The sequence below is a fragment of the Cuculus canorus genome, chromosome 23, assembly GCF_017976375.1.
Source record: "Cuculus canorus isolate bCucCan1 chromosome 23, bCucCan1.pri, whole genome shotgun sequence".
Lineage (NCBI taxonomy): Eukaryota > Metazoa > Chordata > Aves > Cuculiformes > Cuculidae > Cuculus > Cuculus canorus.
In genome coordinates, this window is record NC_071423.1 from 2,890,094 (window position 1) to 2,906,167 (window position 16,074).

Consider the following 16,074-nt stretch of genomic DNA (forward strand, 5'->3'; position numbering starts at 1 on the left):
GAATAAGTACTGCTTTGGCTTCCTTCCTCCTGGAACGAGGGAGGAGGGAGTCTGTAAAGGTCTCGCTTTGAGGCTGGAGGGAAAGTTTACTCTACAGACTCCTCCAGCCCTCTCCAATGATGCTCAGCCTCTCCGGTGGGACTGCAGGACTTTGAGGTGGACCAGCTCGTAATCTCAGTAGCTCAGGTAGCGTTGGTTGAGTTGAGATGCATTTGCAGAGCGATGGGGAGCTGTGATTCCATCAGGGATGAGCACAGCTCACAGCAGCAAGGAGCAGGAGGATCTGGGCAGCTGGTGTGTGACATCCCAAAGGTCTGGGGCCGACATATTTATGGAACATGCATTTTCCTGTCCTTCCTGCTGCCTGGAGCATTTTGGGGTAAGCGCAAGGCTGTGCTGCCATCCACCTCCTCCATGGCTGCCTCCTTGCTCTTCCCAGCCAGCGGGTCCATCTGCTGATTGGGATATGGTTGAAAGCAGCATCTTCAAAGCCAGGAGGGCACTCCCTCCACCTCTTCCATGGCTCCTGGAGGATGGTCTGAAAGCATTTGGTGTTGTGGGTGGTCACACCCTGACAACCTCGTGCTCGCAGGCTCCTCCCAGGTTAGAGATGTGTTTTCTCCATCCAGAGGGGAAAAGCGCCTTTTTCTTTCACTTGTTCACACAGCAGTCGGTCTGATGCGACATTAAAAGAGGAGAATGACCTTTACACCAGTCTCCAGCTCAGGGGAGAGGATGGCTGAGCCCCTATCCGCAGCTATGCACACTTTGAATACGGATAGGTCAGCAGTCTCGGATATCCCCACGCCATCTCCCAAATAATAAGTTTCCAGAGATAATGTTGTAGGGCCGTAAAGAGGATGGGAACAGGAGCAGCTGCTTCTAATTTCGCTTCACGGGGAGGGAGGCGATGCTGAGAGCACCCCGCATTCTCTGCACATATTTTTCATCATTATAGGCAGAAATGCCAGAGTGGTGACAGATATTAATGCAGTTCATGCCGGGAGAAAATCTTCTTTCCATCAGACTCAATGTGCAGCAAGAGGGCAGTGCCATTTGCAACCCAAGGGAGGATACGTTTGAAAAGTGATGTGGTTTTTACCCAGGAAGTTTTATTCCAAAACAAAGTCCAGTTTGGAGAACAGGCACCTGAAGCCATCCAGCTGGGAGCCATGGGATCCCCGTGTGCACGCACCAGTGGGTGAAGGCGCATTTGCAGCAGTGCAAATGATAATTTGGATTTTCTTAAAATCACAGAATGGTTTTGGTTGGAGAATACTTTTAAGATCATCGAGTCCAACCATCAATCCAGCTCTGCTAAGTCCACCCCTAGACCATGTCCGCAAGTGTGACATCTACTCATCTTGAGGGATGGTGACCCAACCACCCCCCTGGGCAGCCTCTTCTAGTGCTTGACAACCCTTTCAGTAAGGAAATTCCTCCTGATATCCAACCTAAATCTCCTGTGGTGCATCTTTAAGGCATTTCCCCTTGTCCTGTCACTCACTACCAGGGAGAAGAGACCAACCCCCACCTCTCTGCAACCTCCTTTCAGGCAGTTGTAGAGAGCAATAAGGTCTCCCCTCAGCCTCCTCTTCTCCAGACTGAACAACCCCAGCTCTCCCAGCCTCTCCTCACACGGCTTGTGCTCTAAACCCTTCATTAGCTCCCTTCCCCTTCTCTGGACGCACTCCAGCATCTTGGATCACCCTCCAGTGGCTCTGCGGTGGCTGCATGTCACCATGGGGCTGTCATTGCCCCAGGTGGCAGTTTCTGTGAGCCGGGATCCCAGCCTGCCCACAGCCCCGACCCGCGGCGATGCTGTGAGATCTGCAGACTCTACGCTGCACTCCCTTGCACCCCTCAGCCTCCTTTTATTTGCTTATCCCACTAAATATTCATCAGTAACATTTAAGACAAAGGAATGAGATAATTACAAGGGGAGAGTTTTTTTGCACTATTAAAGGTTAACAGAATTCTTGGCATTTGTGCCTTGTCGATCTCCATGTAATTATGCTCATTTCCCAGAATTCAGAGGCGACTGTGCCTGTTAACGCTCAAAGATGGTACCCCGGGAATTAAATTTATGAGATCATTTCTCAAAATCTTCGGATTCAAACCAAGCAGCTTGCTTAATGGCATGACTGTTATTAATATTATTCTTGGATGCAGAACGCTGCGAGGGTCAGAGGACCAGTGGCAAAACTAGAACTGATACAGGCAGGCAGCAGCGTGTCCAGCTTTTGTTCCCAGGGAGCGCTCGAGCAATTTGGTGACATCAGCACCTTGGGAAATAAGAATTCAGCTTGGCAATAAAAGGGGACCGTAAAGACGCAGGTGCTCAAGTTGAAGGTACATCTGAGGAAGTCCCTTTTTGGCTGTGGCTGGTCTAGAGTTGGAAAGTAAACCTTGCATCTCCTCCCTGCTCTGTTTTTGAAGGTGACTGATCCGGGTCCGAACGCAGCTGCAGGCGGAAAGCAAATCAGTGGCTCCAGGAGGGTCTGATTTTCAGTGATGCCGAACACCTGGCAGTGGGCTGGGGTTTGACTGAGAGCAGCTGAGCGTGCTCAAAAGAGGCATTTCGGGGGTTCTGTTCTTGATATCTGCTTTTTATTGAACATTGTGGTCTTAAATCAAGATATTTACTGCTCTACTGTTGCCTGACCCCCTCGTGGTTTGCGTGGACCCTGTGGCTTTCGGGTAGTTAAGGGCTTGGCTGGGGAAAATGAGGTGGGGGTGATGATGGTCAGTGTCAACGATGGACATTTACCTTCTCGCTTCTCCTTGGAGGTTAGGATGTGCGTGTTGACACCCAGATGGGCTGGGGAAGGCTTGGCTTGGTGTGTTTTCTGTGGGGCCATCCCAGGAGAAGGCGCAGTAGCTCTTGGAGCTCGTCCTCCAAAGGCTTATCCAGTATAGAGGTCATAAATGCCTCCAAACTGCAGACGGAAGTTCAGGGTGGGGGAGAAGCTCAGCTTTTCACATTTAAGGCAGCAGTGCTGGAGCTCCTGAATGTCCGTGGTGGGCCCCGAGGTGTAGCTGGCTCTGCTTTTCAGTCTATTCAGCTTTTTTACTCTTCCCGTGTGTACTCGCTCCTGTTAAAACGCAGAGTGGATTGAGTTGTAGAGCACTGGGTTAATGTCATGCGCTTATAAAACGCTATTAGATGGCTAACGGCGTGGTTTTATCCAGTGTCATCAGCTGTTGCTGGCACCTGATTCATCCCAATCAAATGCTTCCATGGATGTGGAGCGAGCATAAAGGGTGCGAGCATAAAGGATGCATCCTTTTTCATAAAGGATGTGTTAATATAGCGACGTAGCCTCAAAACGATGCAACAAGGAGCTGATTTATGTAAAACCAATATTGATTTGAACCAAGGATCAATCCCCGTTGATAACTTCCACTGTGCCAGCGTGGCTCAGGATCTCCTCAATAATTGTGTTTAACTCCCTACATAGATGTTTAATATTAAGGCTGCACGTATGGAGGTGTCGCTTCATAAATACACATGTTGTGTTATCTGGGCTGCTGTGAAAGGCTCAGACACTGAGAACCGTGGGAGAAAGGAGTAATCCCAAAGGGAAAGCCTTGGAGACTGTTGTGCATCCCTCCCTGACCTCATGTCTGAGCTGCAGCGCTGCCCAGCCCATCTGTGATGTCCATCGGAGCATGATCAGGGAGTGCAGGGATAGGATGAGGGGGGACTGATTTAAGCTGAAAGAGGGGAGTTTAAGATGGGATTTTAGGAAGAAATGTGGCAGTGGTGGCTGCCCCATCCCTGGAGGGGTTCCAGGCCAGGTTGGATGGGGCTTGGAGCCCCTGATCCAGTGGGAGGTGTCCCTGCCCATGGCAGGGGGTGGGACTGGATGGGCTTTGAGGTCCCTTCCAACTCAAACCATTCTATCATCCTATAACCCCCAGGTGATTCTTGGACCTGGTTGGTTCTGGTCCTCCAACCCCTTGGCTGCAGCGAGCATGAGGCAGCACAGCTGAGCCAGGGATGCCCTGGAAGGAGTTAACTGATGCTTGAAAATCCCAAACCTCCTGAGCATGATGAGAGCAAGCGACAAACCCGAGCCCAGCAGTTTTTTAAAGGGCAAACAAAATGTTCCTTTTTACAGCGAGGTGCTTGGTGCAAAGTGCAGGCAGAGCAGGCAGCGGATCCCGACGTGGCTTGAGGGGAAGGCTCCCAAAAGCACACTTCACTCGAATTTAATAGGATGGTTACTGTAAGTTGGTATAAATGCCAGTTAAATATTAACAGCATCTTTAGCACAGGGATTAATGGGGTCTCTTGTGTTGTTTTTAAGCCCTGTGAAGAGAGTGCTGGTAGTCACTGCCTGCCTTCAGTGGAAGGGATGGAGGCTGGGTGCCCGTGAGGATGCTTCTTGCATTCAGAAAACTGGCCTAGAAATGTCCTCAAACAGGCAATTTCTCCAGCTCGGCACAGGAATGCCTTTGGGGTGAGAAGGGCTCAAAATGGCTCCAGCCAAGTAAGGCTCTCAATCATTGTTTCTTAATTGGGGCCACCATTAACGAGGGGATAAATGAGTCAGCGTGGTGAGCGGAACAGGAGCCCACGTCCTTTGTGTCTGCAGTGAATGGTTGTAGACATCGAGGGCTCAGTAAGTTATTCAAGAAAAGCTCCGCCGGACTTGTGTGTCATTCACCTGACTAATGCCAAGAAAATTAAGCCCTTTTTTTTGCAACCTGGGGCTTATTGGAGAACAATGTGGTATGCGATAGCACGGATGGGGTTATGAAATCATGTTTTCAGTTTGAAGGAACGAGAACGACTCGAGCATCAATTATGTTTCCGATCGTATTTGGCAATTTCAGATTAAAAATACATTTCCACGTTGGGGTGGGAGATTGCCATCTATCAGCTTCATGAAAAAAAAGGGAATTAAAAGTAAAATCTGGCTGTACAAATTGCCTTGCTATGACCTACTTATTGAAAGTAAGGTTGGTTTTTCTTCCAGGAATGAAACCTTTCAGTGTGGGGAGGCGTAGTATTGTATGTAGATCGATTTGTAGGCAGGTGTATAGGCACAGGGTGTATGGAAGGATCTATCAACCAGCCCTGCAAGCAGCTACGTGCAAAAGAGATGCTAGAATTGTGCTAGATATTTATGAGAAAGCCAAAAAAGATGTGGCAATCATTGTGTTTTACTTGATAGAGGCACCTTAACTGCAATTTTGCATCTGGTTATCAGCCTTCAGGACCACTCGCATCTGCAGATTAGATGCTTCGGCTTGGTTTTGCTCAAAAAGCCTGAAATCAAGAGGTTCACAGGCCCTGCAGAAGGAGCTGAGGCTCCTTGCAGCAGCCTTTGGGAAGCGCTAGCCCGGGCCAAACACCGCAGTTCTTCCCTGGGTGTGCCCAATTTGCTTAAAAATCTTCAAGTGAAAGCTTCAGAAGGCCCCCGGGAGCCAAGGAGAGAAAGATATTTACGGGAGTCACTGTGAGCTGGCACTGCTGCCTTTCACCCTGTCCAATCTCCTTCTAGAAAATTGAGTAAATATCTGCTGAAGATGCTTTTGCCTGGCTGACAAACTGCCGGGCTCGCTGCCGCTGCCCTCTGCTCTGCCTGGAAGCCTCCCCCTGCCCAGCTCTCATCGCTCCGATAGCGATGCTCCTCTGCAGAGCGAACCCGTGGGGTTCTCACTCCTTCCAGCCCTTTCCTTATCCATGATTTTGGCATCCTCCCTGTCAGTGTTCATCTCCCCAGGGGAAATTCTCCCCCTGCCTCCATCCCTGCTGCTGCTCCTCTTCCCCAGCGATGCCAGCCCTTGCTTCCCTGCCTCTGCTCCCCTGTTTGTGGTCTCTGCCAGGAGAGGGGGGTCTTTAGCCTTGCTGGAAAAGAGGAGGTTGGAGAGATGGATACGGAGATAAATATATACCGAGAGTGTGCCTGTTCTTTCCTCGTTCTGTTTGTCTCCTGCCTGTTGCACGCAATGGAGAAGGGAAAAAGAGAGAGACTTTTATCTAAGTGGGAAGAAAGAGAAGAAGCTGAAAGCAAGAGGCTGCGTTTCGTGCTCGGGTAGGTGCCGCTTTGCAAGCGGCTCAGCCCGTGTACGGCAGACTCTTCTTCTGCTGTGGTCAAAAACCAATGAAGGAAAAAAGACTCTCTCATCCCCAGAGGAGGCTACAAAGCTCTCTTTCTCTTGCTGCTGAACCTTCACAGCTGGACTCAGTTGCTGGCTCCTCTGCTGCTGGAGCAACTGAATTATTTAAAGGAATCTTGATTTCGTTTTCTCTTTGCTGTTTTCATGCGTTGTGTTTATTGTCTATAGATATTTTTATAGTCTGAAGCAATTACAGCTGTCAGAAAAGAGACAAGCTGTGACAGGCTGATTTATATGTACTTTGTATGTATGCAAGAGAGGGATAGACGGAGACGAGGAGGCAGACCGGGGATTCTGCTGGGCTTTAGTATGCAGGAGCCGGCGGTATTGGATTTAAATTCCTTGGGATTTTCAAACAACGTCGATGATCTCTTAACAGTGGGCCAAATTCGGCCCTCGCAAAGGCTAAAGCTGCTGAGCAGCTCGTGTTCTGCCCCAACCCCACATGCTTTCAGCGTAGGCAGGTGCTTTCTCTCCTGATTTAAGATGCTCCTGGCAATCTGGGCTGTGTTAAAAGGTTAACTGGCGGTGGTTATTGGAATCCCTTTGGTTTTGCTGACTCAGGAGGTGGTCTCTGCCCATCCAAAGGAGCTGCCTCGCAAAGCGAGCGAGCTCTCGTGTGAGAAGTATGGCGATGATTTGTAGGTCCTGCACACCAGAGTGCGTTCCCCAGCAGCAAAAAAGGTAGCGCAGCAGAGTCTCCATCCCACCGGGGGTGCTTGGGTGCTGCAGCAATCGGCAAAAGCAGTGTCTTGTCTTTTCTTCACTGACTTGTGCCACCTGGTGCAATGCCACAACCCTGTGTGAGGAGTTTCACGCTGCTGGCGTTAGTCTCGCTCTTCGCAATCAAGTTGCAGAGACCTCTCCCGTGTAATTTGTGGGCTCAAAGGGGGTCTGCGAAAGGCAGGCGTTTACCCTCCCCTGCCTGACCAGCCAGGAGCAGAGCGAGCTGCAGAGATTAAACTCCTCCTGCCAAGAGCTCGGAAAAGCTGGTCTCTCCTCTGGGGAAAAGTAGGACTCGAGGCGGCACGTCCCATCAGTGCTAAATTCAAGGAGCAAAGCCTTCGGAAGAGAAAGAAGTCGAGTGACTTGCAAAGCAATCCCCTTCTCGTATGACCTATCAGCACGCACAATAATAATAAAGCTTTATTTGATGGAGTGTTTCCTCTGCCCGGCACAGCTCATAATGTTTTAGAGATTAAATAGCACAGTTAGTGAATTAAACAGTAGTTTACAGGGGATTCGGAGGCTCCAGGGATTAGTAACGGGCTATGGATCCTTTCACATCTAGGTCACCAGTTTGAATCCAGCTCAGGTTGGCAGCAATTTCCAAAAAAAAAAAAGAAAAAAGAAAGGAAAGAAGTGGTGCTGTGGAATAGCTGCAAAGCCCACGGTGGGGAACAGAGGGAGGACTTTTGGATAAGGTCCTGTGTCATGGAGAAGTCCTTGGGGACAGCGGGTGGGGGAGGCCTGGTTTTCCCTAACGCTGGAGGGGTGTCAGGGGTGCAGCACCCCGAAAGCTGTGTTTGAGCTGTGTTTGAGCTGTGTCTGAGCTGCTCTCGCTGCCCTCGCTCAGCAGCTCCAGGACTTTGTGCTCTGGCTCTCCGGCACCTTTTACCAGCATGAAACTGTGCCTGGAAATATTAATGTGTTTAGCCGCTAGCGGAGGGAAGGAGGAATTACCAGGCATAAGCAAATGCGTTATTTGTTAAATTATGAGCTGATCAAAAGTACGCAGGGACGGTGCTCACGGCTGGGGAGGAATTCGCCTTTTAAGCTCCTGCTGTGTGTCTGTGAGGTGCGGAGGACCAGGAGGGCAAGCTCCTGCCTCTCCTCATCACCACCTGCCTGGGGGGGGAGGGGGGGGCTGGAATTGTCCCGTGCCTCAGTTTCCCCTCCTGCATAGTGGCTTTTGCTGCCTGGGGAGGGGATGGCGCCAAGGTAGAGGAGGGGAAATGTTAGAGGTAGCTCAGTGCTGGCTGCTGGGCGCAGGTAAGCGCACTGGGGAAGCGGAGGGGTCCTGACATCCCAATCCCTCGAGGAGCGTGGTATGGTGGGGGTTAAATGGGTGTCTTTTGCCTGGGCTGGCGCGCAAAGCGTTGAGTTCCCCGCCTGCCTGGGTGCGGGGTGCTGGGTGCTGGGGGGGTGCGGGAGCCAAAGCAGCGGGCAGGGATGGAGCCGCTGCCATGACAACCCCGGGCAGGCAGCCTGCGCCGCCCAGGGATGCTGCCGGCCGCTGCGAGGATGCTGCCGCCTCGCCCGCTCCCCGGCACACCAGCCTGCAGCCGCTGAGGACCCCAGCATCCTGACATCCCTGCGTTCCGCATCCCCACATCCCTCCCCATCCTGCATCCCAGCATCCTGACCCTGCCGTGCATCCTGCATCCCGCCTGGACCAGCCTGACAGAGAGAGAAACTGCTGGGCAGCTTGGAGTTCTTTGCCCGCTTGTGCCTTCTTCTTGCATCTGGACCCGTTTGTTAGCTCGCTCCGGGGGTGTTTTTTTGGGTTGATTTTTTTTTTCTTCGTTTTCTTTTTTGTTTTTTCTGGACTGCCCCCGCTCCACGCTGCGAACTCGGGACAAAGTGTTTGGGAGCGGGGCGAGAGCGGGCGAGGCTCCCCCAACGCCTCCTCGCCCAAGTGAGCCTCGGACTGCATCCCGGGAAGAGCCGGCTCGCCCAGCATCCAGCACCTTTGGCCACTTCTCCTCCTCTTCCTCCTCCTCCCCCAGCCCTTCTTGTCCTCCTCCCTCACCCAAGGATACTGGGGACTCCCTCCGGATGCCGCTCGGCAGGCTCAGCGCTCGCAGCCTGCCTTGCCGGGGGCTCTCCTGATCTCCGTGGAGCTCCGCATCACTCGCCCCGGTGGTTTTGCTCCCCCCCGTCCCCACACACACGCACCCCCTCCCTCCTCTCTCCCCCCTCTTTTCGCTCCTGGTGGCCTTGTCGGGTGTGTTTTTTGCCTGTTGGAAAAGTCCCTGCTGCCCAGGATGGGGGTCGGTGGGTGCTTAGCCCTGCCCTGGAGGTGCCTAGTCGTCCTCTGTCTCAGGCTGCTCTTCCTTGTGCCCGCAGGAGTGCCCGTGCGCAGCGGAGATGCCACCTTCCCCAAAGCTATGGACAACGTGACTGTGCGGCAAGGGGAGAGTGCCACGCTCAGGTAGGAGCAGTTGGATTTCTACCTTGGGGGGCTTGGAGGGGGTCTCGCTACATGCGGAGGGCAGTCAGTGCCGTTGGGGACGTGACTCAGTTTCCCCATGGGAGATGTTGTCGATCGGCGGTGCGGGATGGAGAGCAGCTGAGATTTGGGGGCCAAGAGACGGGGTTTTGGCTCAGCCTCCCCGGTTGTCTGTGGGAAAGTTCCTGGGGGCTGAAAAAAGGGGAATGCGATTCCCTCTTGGCTCATTGCCCTACGCCCATGCAAGGCACGGGCTCGGCTCCTGCTCTCTGTAGTCGCGGCTTGGACTACTGGTGGGGATAAACACCGCTCTGCTCCTGGGGTGCAGCGCTGGAGGCACCTTCCTGCGTGTCAAACCAACCCAGCCCGGGGAAAGGAGGGGTGGGTGAGCCCCATGGTGGGGCTTTGTGCCTTCCCCCTATGCCCAGACCTGCTGGGATGAGGAGGGTGCAGGATGGGGCTGGTTCTGGGCGAGTAGATGCTGTCCTCCTTAAAAATCCCCTTGCTCAGAGGCTGGGGTTGCTGCTCTCTGCCAGCGTTAACTCTTCGGAGTCGGGGAGATGTGGGCGTTGCTGCTGCGGGTGACAGGACCCCGACGCGATTCGAGGGGTGCAGGGGCTGCCAAAGAAGCTGTGGTTTTAATCAGCCTAACTTCTGGGACATCTTATGGCCAGCTCCTCATCCGCATCCTCCCAGCAGATGGGTGCAGTCATCCCAGAGGATGTTTGATAGAGGCATTTAGAAAGAAAAAGCCGGGTTTTAATTGCAGCGCTGAGAAGCGATTCTTGCAACTCCGGCGTGCTCGGGAGTGACTTTCCTCTGCCGGCGCGTTGCATGGGTGCCACGAACATCTGCGGGGCCAGCTGGGTGTGTGCGGCGAGAGCCGCGCTCCTGCTTTACGCCAACGAGTGGAGCAGGGCCAAGCCAGGGCAAAAAATCCTGAGGAGGAATTTCAGCCGGGTCTCGAGGTAGTGGGAGGTTTTACGCCCCGGGCTCGGGTTTGGCCCCTGGAAACATGAATTCCTTCTATATATATTTCCTTGGAACTCAGCTGGTTCCAGCTGAGCTTCCCTGCTCCCCGCAGCCTTTGCGTGTTCCCAGGAGGAAAGGATGGAGCTGGATCCCTCCGGATTTGTCTTGCTTGAAAATGGGTGGCTGCAGGTGGGAGGATAGGGTGTCTCGCTTAGGAATTTGCCCCACTGAGCTGGGCTTAGAATAAAAGTAGCTGCTTTCCTATCCCGAATCCTTGAGCTCTCCTGAACACCCCGAATCCTACAGACCTCGCCCTGGGGGTATCAACGAGGAGGGTTTTGGGGTTGCTGGAGGTCTGGGCAGCAAAATACATAGGAGAGTGGCAACAGCAGGGTGGTGTGGGCACTGGCTGATGTGCAAACTTACAGCGGGTGCTCGCCTGGTGTCGGTGGAGAACAAAGGAGAGCCGGGGTGAGTCAGCAGGAGGGATGCTCTCCTTCTGTCCCTGAGGCCTGGTGGGAAGGGGGCCAAATCCTGTGCCTGGGAGGTGGCCCCGGGGAGGGAGGGCAGCGGCTTGTCATCGCCCCAGAGCTGCAGTGTGCGCATCCCGGTTCAGCTGGGGAACCGGTCTGGTGGCAAGGGATGTCCTGTGTCCCTCTGCAGGTGCCTTGTCAATAAAAACATCCCTCAGGAGATGGATACGTGGGCTTTTAAGGTGTGCAAACCGTGCAGATGATATTCCTGGTGTCCTGCCCTTAGAGTGGGCGTCGCTCTTGGGATCAGTGCTTGCTGCTCTTGTCAGCTCAGTGCAATGGTTTGGTGGCCGTCAAAGTGGAGGAGTGTGTTTTGTACTGGCAGTTTGGAGCATTTTCCCATTGGTTTGAGGTGGGAGCAATGGGAATGGCAGGCAGTTGTACATTGCTGCATCCCCTGGTCAGTCCCCGGTCCCTGCAGCCTTGCAGCACTGTGGCAGGAGCTGAGAGGAGAAGAACACGTGAAAACCACACACTTTCCAGAGAAGGAAATCAAGGAAACATGAATCTTCCTGCCTTTTCTCCTCCCAGCCTGGTGTGACCATCGATCTGTTGTGGAGTTCACTTGTTCAGAATAGTAATGTTGCTCAGAAAGGTTTCAGCTGACCCTGCTGCTGCTCCCAGCCGCCTCCTGCCCGTGCGGCACCAGCCCTGCAAGGGGGGCACTCAAGGAAGGGTGCGTGGGAAGGGGAAAAGAAAAGAGGGTCTTCTCTTTTCCCACTCATTTCCACGCGAGGTTGGAGGATGGTGAGTTGCAGCCAGGGATTTGGAAGGGAGGAGATGTTTCTAGAGATCCCTTCTTGGTTTTTTTCAGGGAGAGCAAACTGTGAACTTAGCAGCAGAAGTTGCTGCTTCTCTGAAGTGCTTGCAAAGTCCTGTACCCCGCGAGGCTGTGGGAAATGGGTTATTTTATCTGCAGTAGTGGGTGCCAAAAACCCCAAAGTGGGGTCAAGCAGTGATGCTCTGCCAAGGAGACTCTTTTCAGCTCCGTCCTCGCTGCCCCTTCGAGCAGAGCTTATTCAGTGCCGATGAAGGCGCGAAGGGTTGATGGCTGCGAGGAGACTCCACCTTTGCACAGGCTTTGCTCTGCGCAAACCCACTTACTGTAAATCTGCTGTTTGGAGTCTGTTTAGGACCAGAGGCATTCAGGCATTTCCTTCTGTCTCGTGATGCCTCTTAGGGGGTACAGCCATACGTCTTGTTTTGGTTCTGGCCCTTTAGATCACTGTATTAAATTTAAACCTATGTTTGGACCTTGGAATAGGATGGGCAAGATTTGCTGGTGGATGCAGCAAATGCAGGAATAGGAAAAGGGTTTGTGGGTGTTGCGTCGAACAGGTTGGCATTTTTAGTGATGCGTTGGTCCTTCAGCTGAGGCTGCTCGTGCTCTTGGGGGGACACCGAAGGCTTGTGTGTGTGCGAAGGTCAGAGCTGGCTGTCTTGCTGGATCTCACAAGGAGCCACGTTGTGAGGATAAGGCTGGTCTGCGTTCACACAGCACCTGCCTTCCCCAGGAGTGAGTGGTTCATGCTGGAGAAGACACATCCTGAACTTTCATCCAGTGCTTGAACTGAGCCCAGGCATCGCTGAGACCTTTTGCAGCCGTTCTCGCGGCACTAAAACAAATGGCTTGATTGCAATTTCACTTTAATTGCCATCAGTCAGCTCTTTCCACTGCGAGGCTCTGACAATCCCATCACCATGCAGAAGCGCTTGCGTGGTATCACCCCAAATTCACCAGTGCCCCAGGCAGATGGTGAGCAGATCCAGCCATAGGGCGAGGGGCACTTCTTTCTCAGGCTCTTCTGTACATCTCCTCTGGTTTTCTTGGCAGGGTGATGTGATGCCTTTATTTATTCCCCCATTGATTCTAACAGTAAAAGTCAAATCTGAGTTTAACATGAGTCAAAGGGATTTTTTTCTATTTTAACCCTGATGTTTCCCGTGGTTTCCACTCGGGGTTTCAAAAGGGCCATGCACTTTACCACTGAGATCTGTCGTGGTTTACCTAAACCTGTTTTGCAAATTTATTTTGCCCCTGTTGTGCTCTTGAAAGAATTTTGAAGAAATGATAACTTGGCTGTGAAACAAACCAAAATCAACCGTGTTTGTTTGATGGATGCAAACAGAAAGTGCTTGTTTGCTAAGCAGGAGAGAGTCTTTCTCAGGAGTGGGTCTGTTTTCTGTGACTTCGCTGCCCTATCCTTTCCCCTTTATCCATGGGGAATTTGCCTTTTCGTGGTATTATTGTGTAATGTGGAAAATGGAGCTGGTCTGTGATGGGTAACAGCGTGGTGGGTTCCCGGGTGCTGCTTACACTTCGGTTCTCGGGGTGGCTGGGAGGCTCGCCGTGAGCGAGGCAGGGCTGCCCCTACCAGGGCTTAAGAGATGGTGGTTCTCTGCTGAGGTTTTGGGCAGCTGCCTTTGTGGTTTGCAGTCGATGAGTGCAGAAAGCCTGCCAGGGGACAAGAGAACCTGCTCTGAGCTTTCTGTTCCCAAGAAAGCAGCGCTCGCCATCCCCGTAGCCTCGGGGCTGAGATGTAGCCTCAGGGCTGAGTGATGGGAGCTCGCAGGGCACTGCTTGGTGTGAGGCTGAGCTCCTGGTGCAAATCAGGGAAGCAAGACAGGGCAGAGGTTGTTTACGAAAGGGTCCACCCGTGATTGCTAAATCTCGTTGGGTAACTGCGCAGTTCCATGTCCATTCTGCTCGAGGCTCCTCACTCCCACCTTTGCTGGTGGTAGAAGCTGCAAGAACCCCAGCGAGGGAGTGTCTGGCCCTTTCCCACATGCCGCACCCCAAGGACACCCTGAGTGTTCATCACGGCGTTCCCATCTCCTACCCAACCCAGCCAACTCCCCCCCTGCTTGCACAACCTTCCAAATCCTTATTACCGGATCAGCATGCTTCTCCTTCCCTACGACTCAGGCCTGTGGCGTGTTCTTCCCATGAAATAGTCATCCCATTCCGATGGTCTCCAAGCCCAATACTTGCTATTTTTTATCCTGCTGCAATTATTTATTTCAGAGTCTCACCCAGCAGAGACTGAAGCTCCAGGGTGCTTCCCTGCCCACTTCCCAAGCTGAGACCAGGGGAATATGGAATCATAGAATAGTTTGGGTTGGAAGGGACCTTGAAGATCATCCAGTTCCAACCCCTTGCCATGGGCAGGGACACCTCCCACTGGCTCAGGCTGCCCAAGGCCCATCCAACCTGACCTGGAACACCTCCAGGGATGGGGTAGCCACAACTTCCCTGGGCAGCCTGTTCCAATCCCTCCCCACCCTCATGGTGAAGAAATTCTTCCTAATGTCCAGTCTAAATCTGTCCCTCTCCAGTTTATACCCGTTGCCCCTCGTCCTGTCACTCCATGCCTTTGTGAACAGCCCCTCCCCAGCTTTCTTGTAGCCCCTTCAGGTACTGGAAGATGACCTGCCGGTGTGGGCTGCAGAGCCCAACGTGCCATTACTTTGCTTTTCTTGGTTACTGAGCAGTGAAGGACTTCTGGCCTTGGGTGGGACCAACTCCCTTGGGTGCTGTGGGGTGAGGATGGAGTACAGCACTCTTATATTAACAACCAAAACTTATTCTCCTGACTCCCTCAGCATCCAGCATGCTCTCCTTGTCCTTCAAACCTTTCTCCTTTTTGTTCCTGAGTCTTAGGGAATAAATTTAAGGCTCTGATGACCAATCTTGTATGAAGAAGAGGGAGAGAACATTCCTCTGCATCTCTGTAAATCAGTGTAAATGTGAGCAGGGCTGAGAGTTAGGATTTGAATTTCTGTTCCTATCAGTGCCCAGTGCCCATTCACCCCTGCCTCTCTCCTCCCATCATTGCTGGGTCCTCTTTTCTGGCCAGGATTTTCTTTCCACGTTGCTGGAGATGCTTCTTCAGAGGGGGATGCACAAGCCCTGAGCGGTGCCCACGTGCGATGCTCGCGGCTGTTTGTAGCTTGTGAGTCGATTACTTTGCTTGCGCTGGCATGTTTCTGAAAGAGTTTATTGCTAAAGTGACATGTCAGCAAATCTTCACCACCTCTTTCCCATCTCGGAGATGGAATCAGCTTAAAGTGGTGAAAAAAAAATTGTCATATGCATGGATTATTCTTTTTTTTTTCTTTTTTTTTTTTTTTCCTGAGTGCAGTTTCCATCTGAGATGAGATGTGCTCCTGATTGCTGTGCCAGAGGAGGGTTTCCCTTTATAGCTCTCGTGGTAGAGCTGCTGCCTCTAGTTCATTGGAACTGTTTGGGTTGGGGTCTTCTAAGAGACAAAGAAGACCCTCCAGCCTGCTGGCTCTGGAAAGATTTAAGTCAAACAGACTTGTAACCTCTCCTCTGGGATGGGAAGGGCTGATGGAGAGGAAGTTTATGAGATTGGATCCAGGCTGACCATACCCTGGGCTACATCCAAATTGGTGGGACCAGCAGGGTGAGGGAAGGGATTCTGCCCCTTTGATCTGTCCTGGTGAGACATCACCTGGAGCCATGCATCCAGTTCTGGAGTCCCCAGTGATGGAAGGGCATGGGTCTGTTGGAGTGAGTCCAGAGGAGGCCACAGAGATGATCTGAGCACCTCCTGTATGAGGACAGGCTGAGAGAGTTGGGATTGTTCAACTTGGAGAAGAGAAGGCTGCAGGGAGACCTTTGAGCAGGTTCTGGTACTTAATCATACAATCTATGAGCAGCCTGATCAGTGGGAGATGTCCCTACCCATGGCGGAGGGTTTGGAACTGGATGATCTTTAAGGTCTCTTCCAACCCAAACCATTCTACGATACTAAGAAAGGTGAAGGAAAGGAAGAGAGGTGAGAGCTGCCTTGCAGGTGACAGAGGTGGCCAGTGGAGGGTTGCTGGGGTGGCTTTTCTGACGGTTAAGCCAGGGGTTTGAAATGGAAGTTTAGTTCTTAGCCCTGTTATTAACTCCTCCTGTGACGTTAGACGCCTTCCTAGGTCATATCAATCTGTCCATTCGTGCACAGCAATCGCATCACTTCCTTTCTCTGGCTCCGTGAGTCATCTGCTTGCATTGCAGGTTTTTTTGTGGCAAGATGCATCCCTCCGTAAGGAAAACGCTATGAGTGTCCTACTGGAGGGCACCACAGCTGTCCACCAGTGTCCTGCCCTTCCTTGGAGCTTGAGGGGGCGTTTTTCAGTTGGAGGTGGCAGGGAGTTGTCTTTGCAGGGATGTGGGGTGTATGGTTGTGATCCAGCAGAGCTGTTTGGTGGGTGAGCGATTGTTGGATTGGAGCTGAAGTAGAATCGGGGACT

The 16,074-nt window shown here is 52.4% G+C and overlaps 1 protein-coding gene across 7 annotated transcripts in view; it reads left to right on the forward strand.

Moving 5' to 3' along the window:
- LOC104066067 (protein CEPU-1) overlaps positions 1–16,074 on the forward strand; it is a 418,198-nt gene that overhangs the window by 241,219 nt on the left and 160,905 nt on the right. Inside the window, exons 1-2 of one of the 7 annotated variants that reach the window (XM_054086964.1) lie at positions 7,518–7,525; positions 9,202–9,286. In XM_054086964.1, the coding sequence (XP_053942939.1) occupies positions 9,243–9,286 (44 nt within the window). In that variant the 5' untranslated portion in view covers positions 7,518–7,525; positions 9,202–9,242. The other 6 variants (XM_054086961.1, XM_054086963.1, XM_054086962.1 and 3 more) reach the window with 6 other exon arrangements.